General features: G+C 45.7%; 1 protein-coding gene across 10 annotated transcripts in view; it reads right to left on the bottom strand.

Annotated features, from left to right (window-relative positions):
* The window catches only part of PTPRU (protein tyrosine phosphatase receptor type U), a 389,916-nt gene that overhangs the window by 157,593 nt on the left and 209,198 nt on the right, over positions 1–23,125 (bottom strand). For all 10 annotated transcript variants that reach the window (XM_081868648.1, XM_081868652.1, XM_081868653.1 and 7 more), the window contains exon 8: positions 2,116–2,424. In XM_081868648.1, the coding sequence (XP_081724774.1) occupies positions 2,116–2,424 (309 nt within the window). The remainder of the gene's footprint in view (positions 1–2,115; positions 2,425–23,125) is intronic.

Below are 23,125 nucleotides of genomic sequence, written 5' to 3'. Positions count from 1 at the left end.
CCGTTTTGGCTAACGTGCAGGGTGAAAATGCTTTAAATTAATGAAATCCCCACAAGCATTCTTGTATCCCAGCCCCATTCCTACCTTTAGATGCTACAATAAACCTAAGATAAGAAAGAAAAGCAGGACAGGAAGAAGTAAAGAGCACCAATCGGCTGGTCTCATGCATGTATAAATAAGTCCCATTGGTAACCATGGTAACAGTACAGAATTGCTGCCCTGCACCACAGCAGCATCCCATATTTCTACAGTTTCTTATCAATGAGCTCTCCTGGAATTTGCTAAATGCAGACACATGCAATATAGAGCTGATGGTTTAAACTAGGGATGAAGGCTCTGTGGCTCTCCAGAGGTTGACTACAAGTCCCATCATCCCAGGCAATGCTGACTGGAGCTGATGGGGGTTGGGGTCCAGGGACATCTGGGAGGGCCTCAGGTTCTTCATCCCTAGTTTAAACTCCACATACAGGTCTGACACTTGGACAAAAACCACCCAAATCTGAAAACTGAACATACAAAAAATCCCATTTGTTTGCAGTACCTCTTGCATACCTTTTCCTTCCTTCCCTCCCTCCCTTCCTCTCTCCCAGCCTTGCATTCTATTGCATCTCCCCTTCCTTCAAAATATTAATACCATGCTCCATCTACTATGTTAGAGGTGGCTCACAACAACACCATCGTGTGTGTGTGTGTGTGTGTGTGTGTGTGTGTGTACACAAACACATATGTGCCAGTTATCCATGAGAGGTTGTAGGACAATATTGCTAGGACAAAGGTTCTATCACACATGCCCCAATCCTGCAAATGAATCATGCGTCTCACCATCACATAAAGACTATAAGCATGTCCAAGTGTTTACCTAATCACACACAATTTATTATTTGTTGGTGGGTGCAAAGGGTGGGCTTTACTCATGAGAAGAACCCTCTGCATAAATGAGGACTCAGATAAATTCCCCTACAAGCCATCCCAGCTCAAACAGAGGGCTGGGAAAGAGCTTGTGTGTGCACTTCCATCTCCCATCCTTTGCTACAGCGTTCACATGTTCACACAAACGTCTCCACACATCTTAATGCCATCCATCAGTTAGGAGATTGGTGCTGAAACATTACTTTCCCAAGATGACGGAGAAGTTGCTCTTGAGAGGGATGAGCCTCCTTCTACTTAGTAATAAACTCATGTTTATCCATCTGATGGCATTGAGGTTGCTTAAGGAGCTGTACACACCTCCAGGCATGCTTCCATCCAGCCCTCTCTTCCTTAAAGCTCTACTTGGGCATCATTCCTGAACAGGAAGCCTCCTCCAGTGTAGGAAGTACAAGGCCACAGCTGCTAACCCTGCCCCCAACATCCATGGCTGCACCCACTCAGTCCCCAACTTCCCCATGTTGAGCAGAGAAAATTTAAAGGGAGAGTTCTGCTTGCATTCAAAGAAGCTTGAGTAAAAGTCCCGTCCCACCCCGTCAGTCTTCTCTGCTCAACATGTGAAGGTCAAGAACTGAGTAGGCAAAGCTGATGTGCTTGGGGGTGTTAATGGGTGGGTCTTATGTTAATTCCCCTTCCCATGGTTTAACTAAAGGATGGAGGGGAACTGTAGTCATTCAGATATTCTAGGACTACAGCTCCCTTCACCCTTGATCATTGGCCATTCTGACTGAGGCTGATGGGAACGGGAAATTACATCTAGAGAGCCAAAGGTCCCGCATTTCAGTTTAAACCTTTGCACGTTTATTCAAATACCTGAACACTCCTTAAGTCTGTATGGCTAGAACAGTGTTTCCCAACCTTGTGCCTCCAGCTGTTTTTGAACTACAACTCCCATCATCCCTGACCAGCAAGACCAGTGGCAAAGGATGATGGGAATTGTAGTCCAAAAACAGCTGGAGGCACAAGGTTGGGAAACACTGGGCTAGAAGATCCCATCTGCTGCATCTGTATTTGTACCTTGATGCATTATTCTCAATAAATCAGCATCATTAATCTAGCAGGACATAACTCGGCTTGGATGGGGTTCTGATAAGCTGTTCTCCTTTGTGTCCCTTAATGAAAACAGTTTCTAGATCCCGGAGGACAAATCTCTCTCCCCTGCCTACCCACAGAAGATACAAGACTCACCATCTTCATCTGTCTGAAATATCATCTCTTTCCCTTCTTTCCGCCCCTCGGGGTTGGAGAGGATAAGCTTGACGTGGATGTTTTTGTAGGGGAGGAGGTTCTTGATGGTGTAGCGGTTGGCGTTGCGCTCCATCTTCACGCACTCCCGGAATGTCTGGTTGTGGCCAGTGCCCACAGCGTAGCGATAGCAGAGCGTGACAGTATAAGTGTGGCATCGCGTCAGGTTGTAGCCCAGAGGTTCCCACTGAAGGGTCAGCTGCCTGGACTGGATCTCAGCAAACGCAAGGCCCTTGGGAGCCCTCATGGGTTCTGCCGGAGAAAACAGAGAGAGAAGTGAATGCATCGATGGCACGAGAAAACACCACAGATCCTGGAAAGCCAGTCACTGGCGGACAACAGGGGCGGGGCCATAACCCAGGAACAGAATGTCTGCTTTGAGTGAATGGCATCTCAGGCTCAATCCCTCATAATTCTAATTCCAAAACCTTCTCTTTTTAGTAGACATATTTCCCCATCTCTATGGACATTGTTTTCTGATTATTTTTAATTGTTGGCAAAGAGCCTACTGACGGGATTTTCTGTGGTAAAGGCTGCTCCTGTGAAAGAAGCCAGAGTGGTTTGGAGAGACGCTTCAATCTAGGGAGGTGTCTTATCCAGAGAGTGGCAGCCAGCCCCTCTGCTTGTCCCACTGCTCCCATCACTAGTAGAGAATTAGGAGCAGCAGCAGTGTTGATTTGGGGTGAGGTATCGCTAGCACCAATTCTCTGCCAGCGGTGTAGGTGGCAGCACAGGCAGCATGCCCACTTGGGCACTTCCTCAGGGGCCTGCTTCCTGAGGCAGCTGCTTCACCTTGCCTTGTGGTTGGGCCTGGCCTGTACACACAGGACTCTGTGAATGAGAAAACAAACGTGGCTGCAGTAAGAACACAACCCACACCAACTGCGGAAGCACATATAGTTTTGATGCCTCTGACCATCTCTATTCCCAGTGGCCGACCTTGGGGCCTCCAATTTCAGCAGTGCCCTGTGTGATGGCAAAATTCAGCACCGCCCCCGCCTCTCACAATTCCATTCTACATCATAGTTGTGGTTCCCCCAAGGCTTTGCACCCAGTGTCCCATAAATCCACCTCTGCTATTTCATAGCCATTTCAAGTTGTTGGTTTTCAGCAGTGTCTAAGGCAGAATGAAAGCAACACCGGATGAGCAAACTCTCGCAATATTTCAGGCAACGACAGCTCCCCTGTGTCTGCAGGGCACTTCCTTCTGGTTAAATATTTGGAATTTTTCATAAACATCATTGGAAGAGACAGAGCGAGGTGAAATACCAGACGAAGCAAAATGCAGCCATAGCATCCCTCTCAGGTCTTTGGCAGCTTACCCGGACCAATCAATCTAACCGCTCTGTCTCTTTTCTCTCCTATAATGATAAAAATCTATCAATTTTATGAGGGTTGTTTTTCTATAGCTGTTATTTTAAAGGTATTTTAGTTGTCCACATAGAGTCTGAATTTACACTGCGGTGGCAACATATAAGTGGGGATACATTTCAATAAAATTACCATTTCTATCATGATTTTGGGTTGTTGTTGCAGTTGTTAAAATGGAAATGGTGTCCCACTGGATTTTATCTCTGTATTCCGAAGTTGTTTTGTAGGAATCGGAATGTGTCTGAATGTGCTCTGAAAATCCAAGAGAACCTCTTGAGCTCTTTAGATGGTGATTTACAAGCCTCTCTTGTTGATTTAAATGCCATCTTTGCAATGCGTATGATGTTTTGTTGGTTCTTTTAAGGATTTGATAGCCGGTTTTTGGTTTTTGTTTAAAGCCATTCTAAAGAGCAGCTTCCAAGGCAGATTAAAAAAACAAAAACCCACACCTTTGAATTCACAAGGCTTATAAACCAAACACAACACAACAATAACCTGGCCAGCTAAAATCCAAGCTGAGAACAGAAGTCTAAATGACCTGGGGGGAAATAAAGGTTTTTGACAGGGACTTTAAAGATAATGACTTGCTGCCCAGCAAGACTTTAAGGGGAGAGACTTCCAGAGTCAGCGCCCTGAATCTTGAAGAGACAGAGAAACTGTGGGCAGGTAGCTCCTGGGTTTGTACATTTGGTAGATGGCCTGTTCTGAACATGGTAGTACTCTCCTTGAAGAAACAGGTATGTACTCTGAAGTTACCTCTCAATCCCAAACTATCACTCGAGGCCTAAAAGACCTCAGTGGTGAGAACTGATTTTCCAGCTACAGATAGACTGAGACAGTCTGACTTCAGCGATCTATTCTCTGATAACCTCCCAAATGGGCTACTGCAATGTACTCTGCATGGGGCTTCCCTTGGAGATGGTCCAGAAGCCACAGCTGCTGCAGAATGTTGCTGCCAGGTTCTTATGTGGAAGAATGAGATGCGTCACCAATAATGAGATGCGCCACCAATCCATAAAGTACTGCACTGTTTGCCTGAAGGTTACTGGGTCCATTTCAAGGTGATACTACTCATGCACAAAGCCCTGAATGGCTTGGGATCCAAGTACTAAAAGGAGTGCCTTCACTAATATCTACTGGCTCATGCTTTGAGATCAGCAGGCGAGGCCCTGTCCATGGTCCCCTCAAACAAGCACGGCCTACAAGGTGATGACACCAAGCAGGGTCTTCTCGGTGGCAGCAACCCAGTTGCAGAATTCCCTCCCAGTGGATATCTGGTGGTCCCCCAAGCTATTCTCTTTCAGGCTTTGGTACGTACCGCATTTTTCCATGTATAAGATGCCCCCATGTATAAGACAGCCCCTATTTTTTGGGACCACAACAAAAATTGCCCAAAGTTTTTGAGCTTTATTGGGGGGGATATGCTGATTTTTAATTTTTAATGTGACCTTCTTTTAGCAAAAGAGAGAGAAATGAATTCTCAAAGGTTCTATGTGAGGAGGGATTCACTATTAAACCACGCTAGAAATTGTATCTCTCTGTGGGGGAATAAGGGTCTCCTAACAAGTCTCAGCACCCTTAACTACAATTCCCAGGATTCTTTGGCAGCAGCCATGATTGTTTATAGTGCTACAGTGCTGCTGTAAATGTACTGACATGGCCCAAGTGAGGATTTCAACCTGGCCTCCCCAAGTCCCTGCCTTTTTACATCAGGTTTGCTTTCAAGTGGTTTTTTCAGTCACTGCACACAAGCGCATCAGAGCTTTGGTAAACAACAGTCTCAATGCAAGTATCAAGAGTGCATTTTATCAGTGGAGCCCACATGCACATTGGCAAAACAGAAGAGTGTGGTGGCACTGAAAGCTCCAGCACTACACTACATGGGGGCATCCCAGGTCATCACCAGGGGCTGCCTCTAGGTCTCTGGCTTGGGCCCTGAAATCTCAGGGTCTGGGATACTCCTGACTTGACAACCCTGCTGGCAAGCGGTGCAGGTGTTTAGCAACATATGCGATGTGAGTTCTAACTAGGATTCCCGCCAGTAGCCATTCCTCAGCAGTGCCTGATTTATGCACAAACTAAGTACGTTACAGCTTAGGGCCTCAAATTTTGTGGGGCCTCTAAATGCATGCTAAAGAAAAATAAATTGCAAGTTTTACATAATTGGTTAAAAAAGGGGGAAATAGGGAGACTCTGAGACAAGCATCCTCTGTTTTAGTTGGATTGTTAGTTTTTAATTGCATCATTGCCTATGTGCCAGTATATATGCAAATATGAAATACAATCATTTCTATTTTCGTTGTCCTTTCTGTTGGAATACTACACGTTTTGTTTTTGGGGGTTTGGGGGGGGGTTAACGCTATGCAGCATTTTAACATGACAGCTTAGGGCTTTGGCGTGCTTTAATCTGTCCCTGAACATCAAGGACCTTATGCCAAAATATGGAATAAAAATATTTTGAATAAGGAAATCATCCGCAATACAAGTCTGCCAATATGTTAGAAAGAGTGGAGTCTGATTTATTAGGAAAGGTGGAACACTGCCCCAGCAACCTTACTCAGCCCTTAGTCAGCTCCCACCTGCCTATCTTCTTGCTTATTCAAGGGATGTTAGATTTCAGCAGGTGTCATGGGGTGCCCCATGCCTGGTCCAAGGAGGAGGATGTTGGGAAGTCCCCAGCAGGAGCTGGGGGACTGTGGTGTGGCTCCCTGAGAAATCAGGGAGGGATGGACACAGAGGTGAGCTAGAGGAACAGGGAGGAGCATTCAGCACTGAAATCACAGTGTCTCATGATGATTGGAGAAGGCTAGTGGAAGCTGGAGAGCTAACCCTGAGCAGAAAGAGTAGCCACCGGCAGAAGCTGATCAGATAAGAGGAAAGCCCCCCGTGCCTCCTTCCCCACCACTGTCACCTCAAGCATATCAGCAGGCAAGGAGAGAGGAGCAAAGCCAGTTGAGGGTCTGGCAGCATGTGGACAACAGCACAAGTCCACTGACCGCTGAATGCAGGTGGGGAAATCCTGACTCCACTCTTTACAGCTGCTCGCAGGTGGGCAGACAAGCAACAGACAAGGGGCACGATACCCCCACAACTGTAATTGCTAGGCACAATATGTGCCCAATATTGGGAGGGCAACTTAAGGTGTAGAAGAGCTGGGTGCCCTTGTAACCCAACTTCCCTGGGTGGGTGTTTGGCAGAGGGGTTGTGTAAGGACCAAGGAGCGACAGAAGGTGGTGGAGCCTTGTCAGAGGAGGAGGGCGGTGGAGCCATGTTGGAGGGATGATCGGCAGGTGTCAAAGTCAAGCGTAGGAGTGATGCCAAGTCAAGAGCAAAGAGGGGTCAGGAGTGGAAGTAGCATAGAGTCAAGAGGAAAGGAGAGAAAGGCTGCCAGCAACCAGGTCAAACCGAGGGCTGGGGGTTTTGAACTGTGAATGATATTGGAGGAGCATTCAGTCTGAGAGCACCCCATTCTCCTGTCCACACCTCAGTGCCAAATCCCGACCACAACAGAAGAGAGGAAGATGGGGGCAAAACTAGGCTTTGTTGTCTCTGTCAGTCATTGCCTCTGGCTCCCCCTACTGTTGGGCTCCCTGTCTTCTGCCCTACAAGTCACAATGGACACCAGTCGCCACTGATTAGACAGATCACAGCAACAACACACTACAAGACCTGCCATTACATGTAGGACTGCAGAAATTGAGATCCAGAGGGAAATTTGCCCATTTGTTCTCTAGTAGAAATTCCTTGTTACCAATACATCACCACAACTGAAGCTCCCAGAAAAACCAAAAGTTCAAGGGGAATATCATAGATTCCAAACATCACTTAAGTTTTTTTAAAAAAGGTATGGGGGTGTGCACAGGCATCAGGGGAAAGGCAAATGTCTTGCATGCAGAAAGGTCCCAGTTTACTCTCTGGCATCTCCGTGTAGAACTGGGAAACATTCTTCCCTGAAACCTTGGGAAGCTGTTGCCAGTTATTGTAGATGAGGGATGGGAAACCCGTGGCTCTCCAGACGCTGTTGAACTCCAACTCCCATCAGTCCCAGCCAGCACTGCCAATGGTCAGGAATGATGGCAGTTGTAGTCTGTCAACATCTGGAGGGCCACAGGTTCCCCATTCTTTAAGTAGACAATGTTCAGCTAGATGGACCAATGGCATAACTCAGTAAAAAGCAGCCACTTGTGTTTCTAGGTTCCTAGAGCTAGGATAGATGACTAGGAACAACACTGATTGATTCAGAATTAGTAGAAGGGGCATGAATCATGTTCTCCCTGGGATCCATAAATCCTCTCAGCAGTCTTCTGTTTTTCTCATTCCTCATCAGACTTTTGCCTTTGATGTGGACTCATTAGGCAACGGCACGGAGGGAAAATTGATTAGCTCTGCTCTGCAAGGAGACGGGGGCTTTCCAGCAAGCTCCAAATAACAAACGTAATAAGGACAGAAGCCATTGCCTTTTCAACGAGTTCAGCATCAGGCTCTTGAAAGGGACGCACACTTGACAGAGTCATTGAGGAGAGGCTCAATTAGTTATCATAACTGACATCAACAGCAGTTGTCTGCTTTCATAAGGAGTCTGGCTTCATTGCCACTGTCAAATACAAAGGTTGTTTATCTCAATAATGAAGGATTAATTCAGATTTCTGGCATCAAAGCAGGGAACCCAAGTGGAACCCAGAACAAATATTGTACTCAGAGAAGGGTGAATCCATCAACTTTAGTTTCTCTTGATTTTTAATTTTTCTATTCTTAAGTTCCATTCTCCAAATTTCCAAATCAGAAATTTAAGAATTTTTTTTAAATGTCCTCGTGAAAATAATCAAAATTATAGTGCAAATTTCCCCTGATATACATAGTTCTGTCTGCAATTCTGCCTAATGTACGCAGTTTTGTAAAGCAATGTTGCCAAACACAATGCATTTCTGTGTGCTATTTGCACTAAAATGGGCATTTATATGCACACTTTACCCAAGGAGAAGGAGTTTTGCACAAATTACTTAGCTGAAGAATTACACTGCAAAATTCAGATATCTGAATTTTGAAGGATGCCCATGTTTCAGCTCATATAGGGTCTCTGAAAGTGCAAATTAGGAAAGTTAGCCTCCCAATGCAAACTAAATGTAATTTCTCTCCTAATGCCCCTGTTTAGCATTCCAGCCAGCCAGCCACCCATGCCCTTTTTCAGGCTGCTCCATTCCATTTCCTTTGTCTCTTCCTCTTTCCTAAGAAAGTCATGTGTCTCACTGAGCATGCCTAGTTCTGACCGAGCTGTTTTTGGCAGAATTGTGCACAATGGCAATGAAGATTAACACCTCAACAGTTTTTTAGAGGGTGGGGCTCACCTTTAGCTTCTTTCTTTCCTTTTCTAATGCCGTCCCCCTCCCCTCCCCTCCCCATCATTGCAAAGAGTATCAGCAGCAGCAACTGTACTGGCAAATGAAGCTCAGTTGGGTTGGAACCACAAAATTCCATATATACATACAACTAAAGCTGATTCTTCTCCACCCAAATATCTGAAGTACTGTCACATGGAAGATGGAGCAAGCTTGCCTTCTGCTACATCAAAAGATAGGACCCAAACAGGTGGAGTCAAATGGCAAGAAAGGAAATTCCAACTAAGCTTTAGAATAAAAAAAATTGACTGCAAGAGCTGTTCAATGGTGGAATGGACTGCCTCGGAAGGTGGTGGACTCTCCTTCACAGAAGGCTTTTCAACAGAGGTTGAATGGTCAACTCACAGAGATTCCTTATACAAATTTAGATAGATGATAGATAGATAGAGATGATAGATAGATAGATAGATAGATAGATAGATAGATAGATAGATAGATAGATAGATGATAGATGATAGATGATAGATAGATGATAGATAGATGATAGATGATAGATGATAGATGATAGATAGATAGATAGATAGATAGATAGATAGATGATAGATAGCTAGATAGATAGATAGATAGATAGATAGATAGATAGAGATAGATGATAGATAGATAGATAGATAGATAGATAGAGAGAGAGAGAGAGAGAGAGAGAGAGAGAGATGATAGATAGATATAGATAGATGAGAGAGAGAGAGAGAGAGAGAGAGAGAGAGAGAGAGAGAGAGAGATAGATAGATATTGATAGATGATAGATGATAGATTAGATATAGATAGATAGATAGATAGATAGATAGATAGATAGATAGATAGATAGATAGATAGATGATAGATAGATAGATGATATAGATAGATAGATATAGATGATAGATAGTTAGTTAGTTAGATAGATAGATGATAGATGATAGAGAGATAGAGATAATTTAGCGGTTATTCCTGTGTTGCAGGGGTTGTGCTAGATGACTCTTAAGGTCCCTTCCAACTCTGTTATGTTACAATTGCTATTTGTTGTCCTCCAATGAGGTTTGGGGAGGCTCAACTGGAATGTAAGATGAGGTTCAGACAGAACACAACACCAGGCTGGATACAAGCTGTGCTCTGAAAAACACTAAGATCTGAAGTTGTTCCAGGAACAAGTAAGCTGCAATAAAGCCCTTTTATAGTAGCATTACCAGGTGCAGCCTAATTCTTAACACCACCCATGCTGCAAAATGCTGCTCTACTCAAAGGGGCTCAGCAGTCTGTAGCAATCTCCTACTGCAACAGAGCAGTGCAGCCTAAGATCTTCCAGGATCTTAAACAGCCGAGTCCTTTAAGCCAGGGGATGGCGGTGTCACATCCTTGAGTTGTGAGGATGGGGAGCACTGACCACACGTTCATCTTGTAGCCATGCTTTTGCATACCTGTCCATTCAGATTTGCAGGCGTTGCCTCCATCACCTGCGGAAGAGGAATCCGACTCCTAGTGCCTGTCACTCATGGGATTTTCACTCCTAGGAGGAGACTCTTGTGGGGTTTCCCCCCTCAGGTGCTAACATAACTTGCTTAGTCTTATGTATTATGCACTTCGACTTGAAATGTGTCTGTGGGTGGGAACACTGTTTTGATGTCCTGCCTCAGGCAGCAGAATGTATTGCACCAGCTGCGATGCTTGTGAACAATTCACTGCTTTATGCTCCCGACTCTCACTTCCCGGTCTTGCTGTTTAGAGTGTAAGCCTGGCGGGCAGGGCCTGTTGTCTTGTTTTTGTTTGTGTACCGCACCTAGTTAATGTAGGTGCTCTGGAAAGGCATAAATTAACAAATAAAGTAAGATTTAGAAGGGCACGTTGCTATACCTGCTGGTGCGCAACAGACCAAGGAAGCCTGGAGCTGAATAATGTTCCTAGGAATCAAAGGCGCCATCCAAGTTCCAAGAAGCTAACATGCTGACATATAAAGAGAAGCACTTGTAGGCAGGCGGGTGAATCCAGGGAAGCAGATAAAGACACTGTGAGACAGTGATGCTCTGCATCCAAGCCCTTCAGTAGATCAACTGCCCTTGATGCTAGTGCAGAAAGTTACTACTAGGCTGGTAAGCAAGAAAGCCCAATGGGACCATGAGCCACCAGTCCTGAAAGCACCACCTTGGCTGGCAGAGAGTTACTAGATCCAGCCAAGATCTTAGCATATAAAGCCATAAATGGCTTGGAACCTGAGTATCTAAAAGAGCACCTTCCACAGATCTTTTCTTCCTCCCTCTGGGAAGTACGCCTTCTTTATGCAGTGATGCAGGGGAAAAACTGGACCTGCTTGTTTTTGTTGCAGGTAGCTATTCCAGTGGAGCAGCAGCATGAAGCAAAAGCAAGAAGACCCCCTGTTTTTCTGCAGTTTACTTTTTTCTGTGCATCTCTGTTCCAAAGAGGGAACAGGCATGCTCAGCTAAACAGATCAAGATTTAACCACCCACTGCCAGCTATTATGCAGGGGTTAAATCCTACTGGGAACCCACAATATTAGGGAATTGACTCCCACCCTCCCAGCCCATCAGCTGACATTCTAAGTGGTGTCTGCTGATTGACAGCTGGGCGTGGTTTGAGGAAAATGGCTTTGAAAGGCAAAGTGGACCCCCTGTGGGGTGAGGATTGGCCTGTGGACCAGAGGTTTCCCACCCCTGGACCAGAGTTTATTTTGAACCATAACTCCTGTTTTACACTTAATGACAAACCAGGAATTGGTGGAAGCAAATCCAGGGGCTGCATGCAACACTGTTGTTCCACTAGCACAACAGATTTCCTGTTTTAATTGTTGTAACCTGTCCCAGGACCTTAAGCTGCAAGGCAGGTAAGTTGTTGTGGTTGTGGCTGTTGTGGTGGTGGTGGTGGTGGTAGTTGCTGCTGCTGTTGTTGTTGTTGTTATAAAAGACACTTTAGTTGTGGGGAGGAGGGGTTAGCCAAGAACTGTAGTGGGATACTCAAGAAGTGTGAAAGCCAGTGGATAACTAAATTCTAAACCACTCTCTAGCCCAGAAGGTTAGCCTGCATTACAAAGACTGACTTCCTCAATAATTCTGCTTTAATTGGGAATGGGGGGAAGAAATAGGGGAAAACATGGGGAATGAGGAAAAGAAAGATAATCAAAAATATGCATACAAAAACCCACTTGGTGGCGGGGGGAATATGAGCTTGCTGAGTCAACTCCCTGTTATTATTCACAAGAATCATTAATGAGAATATTAATGGGAATAATGAATACTATCACTTTGAAAGATGTTATCAACATGATCACTTTCAATTGTTGTGAATCACAGATACTTTGGAAGCACGCCTCCGCAAACACTTGCACAAACGCTGAAGTGTGGGAAATGGAGACACAGCCTAACAAGCGTTAACTAATCAGAGTGGCACATAGGGAAACCGAGACCTGAACTTCGTTCGAACTCTCAAGATGTATCCGAAGGCATTCCGACTATCACATTTCAGAAGGGAGCCCATATTGATTTGCGGGTGGTGATCAGAGAGCTGTGCTAAGGCCCTTTGGGCAGGATCCAGCAAAGGCAGGGCAACAAGACCCTAAACTGTTCTCAGAACTGAATAATGAGATGAATATCAAGCATGGGGTTTTTATTCCAGGGCGCCTGGTCAAGAAAGCTGCTGACAGCCGGCTGAGGTCATGGTTGCTGGAGCAGAGGTGAGTAGTTGCCCAAAGCGGGTGAGACAGCAGGACAGGATCAATGCCTGTTCTGCTCTGGGATAAGCTAAAGGTATTATAGCAAATGTTTAAAAAATACCGAAGGTCAAAAGCAAGGTCAAAGCACCACACAGGAACAAGGCTGAGGTATGGAAGTGCTGCAGGACATGAGCACAGGGGACCTGAGGCTATGACCTCATCAATACAAGTTATTGAGTGTTCTCTGCATCTCTGGCAGACTATAAACATCAGTGGTAATAATATACTTGTCCTTCCATCTTGCTTGCTCAATTCCAACCATGACCCACTACCATCACCTCTAACCATCTGTTTAACTGCCCTATATGTATCGGAACCGGGGCTTTTCTTGTTAAAGGAGGACTTTGGGGGGGTGCAGAAGCTCCCAAGATGGCCATCGTCCCTCAGTTATTGAAGCAGCTGTGACTACGAAGTAGAGACAGTAACTGGATTCTGCCTAAGATTAAGAACATAGGAAGACCCTGCTGGTTCAGGCCAAGGGTCCAGCATTTTGTTCTCAACATGGCCAACCAGATGCCTGTGGAAAACCCACAAGCAGGAGGTGAGCACAAAAGCTCCCTCCTCTACTGTGGTTCTCATCAACTCATATTCGAAAGCACTGCTGCCTCTAGCTGTGGAGGCAGAACACAGCCTTCACAGCTAGTAGCCTTTGGTAACCCTCTCCTCCATGAGTTTGTCAAATTCTTTATTAAAGCCATCTAGGGTGTTGGCCCTCATTGTGAAGGAAGTTCCATAGTTTAACTATGCACTGAATGCAGAAGTACTTTCCTTTCATTTGTTCTGATTCTCCGAGCATTCAACTTCAGTGGATGTCCACAAGTTCTAATGTTATGCGAGGGGGAGGGTTTGTTGTTGGTTTTTTTCAGTTTTCTGCTTCTGAAATGTTGTCCAAATCAGTTGGGGTCCAACCGCTTCTAGCACCACGCTAGCTTCCCCTGCGCCAAACCACAGTTTAGTGTTTATGTGCATGATCAGATCTTGGTGAGGTGGGATACAGTTGGGATTCTGTTGTTGTTTAGTCATTTAGTCGTGTCCGACTCTTCGTGGACCAGAGCACGCCAGGCACTCCTGTCTTCCACTGCCTCCCGCAGTTTGGTCAAACTCATGTTAAAAGCTTCAACAACACTGTCCAACCATCTCGTCCTCTGTCGTCCCCTTCTCCTTGTGCCCTCCATCTTTCCCAACATCAGGGCCTTTTCCAGGGAGTCTTCTTTTCTCATGAGGTGGCCAAAGTATTGGAGCCTCAGCTTCAGGATCTGTCTTTCCAGTGAGCACTCGGGGCTGATTTCCTTAAGAATGGATACGTTTGATCTTCTTGCAGTCCACGGGATTCTAGAGAAGCATTATTCTGGAGGAAAAGTGAAAAGCTAAATTTTGAAAGAAGGGGTGTTTTTTGGTCTCTGTTTTAAACCTAGCAGTTCATTCTCGCCACAAGTAATTTCCACATCTGTTTCTTGTTGTTTTAATTTGCAAAGGAGCGCAATGGTGACAGCGGGGATTTTCAAATTAAAATTGAAGTAATAGAAGATGTTGTTCTTTCAAAACTTTTATTTATTTACGATTTCATGGAAAGCTATGCCCCTCCATGCAAAGCTTTCACCACCCCCACCAAACTAAAACTATGACGAAAGCCGAAGTGGCAGAGGGACTTGACTGCACAATTGCATTTTTTAACTGAAATTAAAAACTTACTAACACTTAAATGGCACATATGAAGAATTCTGCTAGCTACATTCTAGAAATGGAATTACTGACCAGATTAAGACTGGGATAGAATTAACCATGATGATCACCCACATGGATAGTTTAAAGGGAGGATTAGAAAAATTCATTGGAGGATCAGACTACCAATGGCTACCATCAACACTAGCTATGTCCCACTCCCACTGTTAGCCAGAGGCAGTATACCTATCACAAGTGGGAAGGTCACTGTTGCACTCAGGACCAACTTCTTGTGAGCATCCAATTAGCCAGGGAACAGGATGCTGGACTGCATGGATCTTTGGCCTGATCCAGCAGCTTTTCTTGCATCCAAATTGCAAGAATCCCAGAACATTCATGGAAGCAAATTAATCCACCTTGCTCATCCCAGCTATAATTGCATATTGTCAATTTTAATTACAGTGCATTTAATTTTTAATACCGTCTTGTTTGTAAGCCACCCAGGGAGTATTTATCAATGGATTGTCCTATAAACTAATAAAACACATACATATCAATCCCAGGGCACTTTTTGGCTCAAAGCCACATAGGAAGAAGTTTACTCCGTAATTTGCAGACCTACGTGAGATGATACAACTGCTGACTCCACAATTTACATACCAATCTAACGAGGGACACATTCCAGCTGCGGTGCTGAGAATTACATGGGTGTCCTGCTCATACTGCATGATGCTCAGCGTGGTATATATGGGGCACACAGTCTCCTAACCAAGTAGTGGCTACATCCAGAGCCAGTTAGATTAAGAGGTGGGACTATTAGAGCAATCCAAACCCCTGACTAGAAGATGCAAGGATTAATGGAAAGATGCAGCTGTTGCAGCAGCCGCAGCCTTGTTGCTTGTGTTGTCCAGGGCTCACATTTTCACTATCCTAGCTCTGCAGCAACTAAGATTGCCATCATGTGATGGCAGCAGGTGTCTCAGGATCCAGGATAATTTCCATGGCTGCTGGGAGAGACCAAGATGCTGGACTACCTGTAGATGGGTGTTGGGCCTGATCCAGCATGCCTTTTCTTAGGATCTTATACTGGGCACAAAGAAGGGTCAGCCCAGCTATGGATTTCCCTGCCTCTGGATGTTGTGGGAAGAGATTATGGGCCTAAATTAAATTGATGGAAGGAGATCAATACCACATAAGAGGAATTGTTGGTCCACATCTGACATGTGTAGAAGAGCCCCACCCCAAATCCTAAACTCGTGGCCAGTGCACTTGGATGGTTTCTCAGGAACAGTACAAGTCGGAGCTGAGAGAGTGGCAGTCTTGAAGCTTCAATCTCCTTTCTAAAGTTCAGTGTTATTTAAATGATCAGTGGCAAACAGACAGCCTGGCACCCCTGGGCCAATGCAAGCAGCCTCGCAAGTGCTTCAGTCAAAGATCAGCTAACAAGGATGTCTGAAAGCATTAATATTGCTGAATATATCCATACAATTAGCGCCACTACAAAAGTTGCCTGTGCTTATAGCTGCCGATACAGCTGTAGTACACCCTGGTGCAGCAACTCAATCCGTGTCAATCACTGCCGGCAACATGGTACAGCGCAGGGGGAATCTCCCTGTGCTCAAGGGCTGCTTCCAGTAAAGGCTGGCAACTGTTCACATCCGAAAAAGGCTGGCACAGGCAATGGTGCTATTACTGCACAGAAGGAATTTCTGCCACTATGGAAAGTTTTTTGAGGGGTACTGCTCTCCACTAGAAGAGAAGAAAGGAGGGTTTTTGATTACAAGTGCTGCAAAGGTTGCACTCTGATTTGTTTGTCTGAATATATTCAGCTCCTGAAAACCAGCAGTTATTAATGCCTACCTGTAGAGGTGACCAAACTCTTCCCTAGTTCTCAAATTAAAACCCATCTCCACTATACATTTAAAGCAGCATCATGCCACTTTAACCAGTCACGGCTTCTGCCAAAAATCCAGGAAATTGTATTTATTGAAGGGTGCTGACTGAGTTGTTGTTAGGAGCCCCCCCGATCTGAGAACTACATTTAACATAATAAGAAACTGCATTGCACCAAGTTAGGCCATTGGTCCAGTAGTGTCAACACTGGCCACCAGCAGCACTCCAGAGTTTCAGACAGGTGGCATTCCCAACCATACCTGGAGATGCTCTACCACTGAGCTACAGTCCTTCCCTGAAATCCCAGAGTTCCCTAGGAAGAGGAATTGATTGTTAAACTATTCTGAAAATTATAGCTCTGAGAGGGAAATAGGGTCACCTAACAACCCTCAGTGACCTGGTGTGCTCTGGTCCATGGGGTCACGCAGAGTCGGACACGACTAAACAACAACAACAACAACTCTCAGCACCCAAATGGAAGTTCCCACAATTCTTTGTGGGGAGCCATGACTGTTTGATACTGCTTGAAATGTACAGGCGCCTAAGTTGAAAATGACTCAAACTGGGAGATTTTAGATTTCCCTCTCAGTACAATGCAATGCAATCCATTCTGTTTCCTACTATGGCCAACTAGATGCTTTCATGAATCCCACAAGAGAGCACATGAGGCTGCTATGTAGTGTCAACAAATCATATGATGGAGGAACTTTTCATATCATGCACAACTTCTCAATGCCCAATGATTCTTCCAGCAGCTGTACTACTTTTCTGAAACATAGAGAGGTTGGTAACCAGAGACACAAGAGCCATACTGCTGTAATGCTCAGCTTCCCCGTGCTCTTTGTAAGGCTGGCGAGCTGTCCAGCAAGGCAGGAGCTGCTCTAGCATGGGAGCTATCCAACCAAAGACCCAGAACTAACATGTGGGACTAGGAGATGAGTTGAATGAAGCACTGCACCACAACAGCTTGGCAGCAGCTGACCTTGCTCCCTCCACCTCTTTCTGGCGCATCAGTGGGAGACACCTGATGTTCCTTACCATCTCACTTCATTCCATGGAGGGCTCAGAGAAGGAAGGTTTTGTTTTGGCAGGTATGCACTGCACCTTCTGATGGTAGCCTTGGACCTGACTCATTGCCAGTGGAACACAGAAAAATGCTTCATGCAGCCAAATGATTTGTCTCCAGGGATCAGTGTTGCCTACTCATGACTCATATATATATATGTGTGTGTGTGTGTGTGTGTGTGTGTGTGTGTGTGTGTCAGGGAACTGACATCAGAGCGAGAGGTGGAGTCAAGGCTCCAAAGCGATGCAGGAGAGGGGACCAGCAGGGGGGAAGGAATTCAGCGTAACACCAGTAGAGAAGAGAGGGAGATGGAGGATTTGGAGACAGGTCTCCAAGACCCTTCACCAGAGACTAGTGGGGAGAGCGCTGACACGCCTCTGCCTTCCCCTTACTTGTGCAGACGAGTTCCGCGCAGGGAAAGTAGGAGGAGACTTGGCGTCAAACAGCTCTTATGCTGGAAGAGGTTCAAGAAACGCCCACTGACGGATTCTGCAAGCGACTGACCGGCCACGGAGTGTGGGCTGTCAGCCAAGGCATGGTGAGCCAGGCAATCTAACCGAAATTGAAGGCAACTTACGCACAAGTAACCCCTTACAACCATTACTATATATATAATTTTCAAATACAAAACAAAATTATACACTCCATACATCTTAATTACATCTTGTTTCTCTTTTTTCGACTTCCCTCAACTTGTCTGTAAATCCTTCATATTTTAACTTTAAACACATTTCTATTTTGTTGTTTATATTATTACTGTAAAACTTCATCCCCTTTTAATGCTTATTTCCCATCACAATGCTTCATTGAAACTTACAAACGTAATCTGATTATCACTTAATTTTTGCAAATATTCAATAAATTTTTCCCAATCTTCTGTGAATCTTTGATCTTGTCGGTTTCGGATCCTTCCTGTCATTCTGTCCAATTCCACGTAATCTATCATTTTTGTTCTCCATTCTTCTAACGTAGGTAGCGCCTCTTGTTTCCATTTCTGGGCCATCAATATTCTTGCTGCTGTCACTGCATACAAAAATAACTTCTTTTCTTTCTTATTTATCTCGTTACCTGTAATGCCTAATAAAAATGCTTCTGGTTTCTTAACAAATGTGTATTTCAACATTTTCTTCAGTTCATTATAAATCATTTCCCAAAAGCTTTTTACTTTCTTACATTCCCACCACCGCCTACTCATGACTCTCAGCAGCTCTCAAAGACCTCTGACTTTCCAGTCACTTGCTAACCTGGTCCACTTTTTAGCTGGAGATGCCAAGAACTGAAGAAGGGAACTTCTACATGCACAGCATGTGCTCTTCTCTTGAACTATAACCCACCACATCCCACACGCATGTGTGAAGCTTAGCAACTGGTAGGCATAAGAACTCAAGAGGACATCTGGTCCCCTATGTCTGCAAACGCTCCAGGTGGTGTGATGACATCACAGGTGGGACATCTTCCAGGGCAGTGTGCTGTACCACCGCCTTGTTGTTGTTGTTTAGTCATTTAGTCGTCTCTGACTCTTCGTGACCCCATGGACCAGAGCACGCCAGGCACTCCTGTCTTCCACTGCCTCCCTTTGGTCAGACTCATGCTGGTAGCTTCGAGAACACTGTCCAACCACCTTGTCCTCTGTCATCCCCTTCTCCTTGCGCCCTCCATCTTTCCCAACATCAGGGTCTTTTCCAGGGAGTCTTCTCTTCTCATGAGGTGGCCGAAGTATTGGAGCCTCAGCTTCAGGATCTGTCCTTCCAGTGAGCACTCAGGGCTGATTTCCTTAAGAAAGGATAGGTTTGATCTTCTAGCACCGCCTTAGGGGGTGTATTACCCAAGAGAGCACTAAGAGGCAAGGCGTAAATAGCTATCAGACTTTGAAAAGCTGGTGTCACTGGATCAAGGTCATTGGTTTTGATGAATTAATTAAACTAAATAATTTTAATTGGATTTTGAATAAACATGGAATTAATTCTTATTGTTTTGAATTTTATTGTGTTCTAATCTTCGTTAGTAGGGCTTGCAAACTGCTATTCTGAATGCTTTCTATAGGGTAGGGGGCATTGGAGATGAAATTATGGAACAAATGAGTGGTACCCTGAAAAAGTTTGGGAACTACTGTACCAGGGTGTTGATCTGGGGGTGGGTGTTCTGTCAGAGTCTACTGCCTTGTCATGAACCTGGAATGCACTGGGTCCAGTGGTGGGTTCTCCCCTCTCCAGGATCTCAGACACTTCTGACTGCAGAGTGGTCCCGACAGGGCGTGGGTGGGACACAACACACCCTGTGACTTTGCAGATGGATGAGACATCATTCTTAACAGCCTCGGACCACCCCACTCTCAGCTCAAGAAAATAAATAGATAAAAAGGCAGCATCCTTGACCTCCAAAGAGCCAATTAGGGTGACCTTGGGATGTTGGATGCTGTCAGTGTAGAGCTTGCTCCCTTTATGCAGCACCGGAGCTGCAAGGCAACATGTCATGTCAAGTGATGCCCTGCACTGTCCACAAGGTAATGTCAGGAACCTCAGAGAGGTTTTCCCAGCCTCCTCCTCTCTCACACACACAGAGAAGAAGAGCAAAGTGACAGGAACAGGGCAAGCCAACTCTGCTCCCAGCATCCTCTCACATGCCTTTGCATCCTCAGCCTCCCTTTGGGGTACCCAAAGAGAACAAGATGTCCCTGCAAGGCGAGGGGACAATGCCAGGCACCCTTGGTAGAATGATTAAATTCCTGGGTGCCTCTCATTCTGTCCCTGCAGCAGCAGCAGGAGCAGCAGCAGCCCAGCAGTTGTCATGAGGGGAGTGCAGAACATAATCCCACAGCAATCATCTCTTCCTTTGCTGATCAAATGAAAATCTGCACTTCCACTGAAGGTGGGAGTGGGGGAGAGAGAGAGAGAGAGAGAGAGAGAGAGAGAGAGAGAGAGAGAGGTGTGCCGGCACTCTGTGAACTATGTTGGGATCACTGAACATGTGACAGGGGACTGACCAGAAATAAAATGAAAAAGACAGACAGGGAGAGCAAAGGGGAGATGAAGAAAGGAGGTGCAGAGAGACAGGCAATGGTGGGAGGGGACTTCCATGAGCACAGACAAAGGCCCAGACAAGAAAACAGAAAACGGAAAGACAGGGGTGTGCCTAGATCCTTAAAGTGGAAGGGGCATAGCTCAGAGGTAGAGCATCTTCTTTGCAAGCAGATTCAATCCCCTGGAAGCTTCAGGTAGGACTGAGAATGTCCCTTGTCTGAAAATCTGTCGATCAGTGCAGACAGTACTGTGCTAGATGGATGTGTGGTCTGATTCAGAATAAGGCAGCATTTTATGTTCCCCTTCGGAGGGGGAATGGGGTATCTCAGTTGCAGAACAGCTACTTTCCATGCAGAAGGTTCCTGCTGCAATCCCTTGGCATCTCCAGATAGGGCTGAAAGTGCTAACCTGTCTTAAAGCCTGGAGAGCTGCTGCCAGTCAGTGTAGGCAATACTGCGCAAGATGGACCAATACTCTGACTCAGTAAAGAGCTAAGTTCCTATACAGTTACTTCACACCTTTCATCTGAATTTTTTTTGGGGGGCTGCCCCCCGCCCCCTCTACTTGGTGCCCCTGTTGTTAAACTACTCTGGAAATAAAGCCATCTCTACCCAGCCCCTCTCCTCCTATAGAAGAGAGCAGGGAATCCTGAGCCATGACAATTGGCCATCATTCTCATCAATTGGCCTTCTTAGCAGTGGCGCCCTCCCTGTGGGGTGCCCTCCCATCAGATGTCAAGGAGATAAAGCACTAAACAACTTTTAGAAGACATCTGAAGGCAGCTCTCTATCATGAGGTTTGTAATGTTTGATGTTTTATTATGTTTTTATGTGCTGGAAGCCGCCCAGAGTAGCTGGGGAAACCCAGCCAGATGGGCGGGGTATAAATAATAAAATTATTATTATTATTGACTGCTCCAAATATGACTCAAGGGTCTAAACTAAGCAGGCAGACAGAACATTTGTTCTTTCAATGAAGACTTCCTGAAGCTGGTGCCTTCCAGATGTTGCAGATTCCAAATTCCCACCATCCCTGACCATTGGCCCTGCTGAAGTGGCTGATGGGAGTTGTAGTCCAAAACATTGAGTAGGGAGACCAAGTGGAAGAACCTTAGGAACCTGCCTAATACTAAGTCAGACCACTGGTTCATCTAGTTTAGTCCTGTCTACACTGGCTGGCAGCAGATCTACAGGGTTTCAGGCAAGCCCTGTCCTCCATGGAGATGCAAGAGATTGAATGTGGGTCTTTGTGCATGCAACACAGATGCTCTACGCTTGAGCTACAGCCCCAGCTATCAGGGCACAAGCTTTGCTAGAAAAATTTTGCTAGGTCTGGACCATGTTTGCTAAGTAGGGAACATTGAGGGGAGGCAGTGGCCTGGATCTGAATTTGGAACAAAGGGACAGAGATCAAGAGCAGAAAGCACTGCTAATGAAGCCTGAATCACTAACAAGCTCAACTTGGGAATTCCCAGCTGAGACACCTGGAACAATTCGGGTCATGCCTCCACTATGGCAATCCAGTTAGTGGTGCCTCGAGTCATCTCTAGAGAGAGAGAAAGAGAGAGACGGGATTTGCATCAACAGAGCCAGCAGCCTGCTTGAAAGGCTTAGGGAACAATACAGCAGAGCAAATGCTGCAGGAGGTCGTTGCCGAAAAAGAAAAGGGAAAAGTCAATCAGAGGCAGAGCCATGCACTTCAACTGGCACTGTTTGCGGCGGTTAATGTTCCAGAGCCCCCTCTGCCCATTTTTCCCCATCGCGTGCAGCAAACAGTTCCCCCAAGTTCCCGCTGACACGGCTTCCCCTACTGAGGGCACTTTTCTCTTAAGAGGAATCATAATGCACAGCCCATGGAGACAAGAGAGTGTGCCTATCATAATCAACTCAAGAGACACTATTATTAACCACCAGAGCACACACTTCCTGTAGCTGCAGAGACTCAGACATCCGCGAGTTGCAAATTCAGTGTCTAGGTTAGAAGGGCTCGAAGGTTTCCTTTCCTTTCTTTTTTTCAGTGGTGGAAATTAGTTCCATTTCCCATCGTTGTCACTGACAAGTTTCTCACCCAAGGCTGAAGATTGGTGTAGCATTTTAAGAGAGGTAAAGGAGGTCAGACACCTTGTGCTTTTGCTGCCTTCCAAGCACAGACTTCATTCGTCTTCTTTTCTGTTCCGATGAAAACTCAGGGAAGAGGGAAACAGTTCTGCAGGTTTTCAGTATGGCAGGTGTTCCACCACCTTGGCCATGCTTGCTGGGGCTGAGGGCAGTTGTAGTTCAGCAAAATGCCAAGGACCAAAGGTTTCCCACACCTGCTGTATGGCAAGAAGCAGACATTGCTGTACTGGGTTCAGAGGGAGAAGATGATGTCAGAGGTGGACCATAGGCACCTGGGTGAAGTGCCATGAGCTCTGAGGCAAAACCAGTAGTCAGGATTGAGGAATAAGTCAGAACCATAGAGAAAACCAGGAGGCAGAGAAGGAAATCAGAAGTCAGGCTCATGGAATATCACACACACACACACACACACACACACACACACACACGAAAACACCAGAGTTTAAGAAGACACTGTTGTGCAAGTAAAGAAGTAAGGAAACCCATCTACACCCCTTCCTGTCCAGAAGGATACAATGGCCAGCCTAGTGGATGGAGTCAGACGAGGGGCTGAGAACACTGAAAAGCTGCAACCTGCAGTTTGGAGGGTTACCCAGATGGAGGCGCTGCACAAAAATTCAGCAGTTCCTGAATAATGGAGAGAGCAGGTAAGGGAACAAGTAGCAGTGGCACAGAGGAGGAGGAGGAGGAGCAATTGATACCATCCAGCAGCAATTTCAGGAAGGGCCATAACT

The sequence above is a fragment of the Podarcis erhardii genome (assembly GCF_964252035.2).
Source record: "Podarcis erhardii genome assembly, chromosome: 7".
NCBI classification, from domain to species: domain Eukaryota; kingdom Metazoa; phylum Chordata; class Lepidosauria; order Squamata; family Lacertidae; genus Podarcis; species Podarcis erhardii.
The sequence above is the reverse complement of the archived record's forward strand: the minus strand, read 5'-3'. Positions and strand labels throughout refer to the sequence as shown.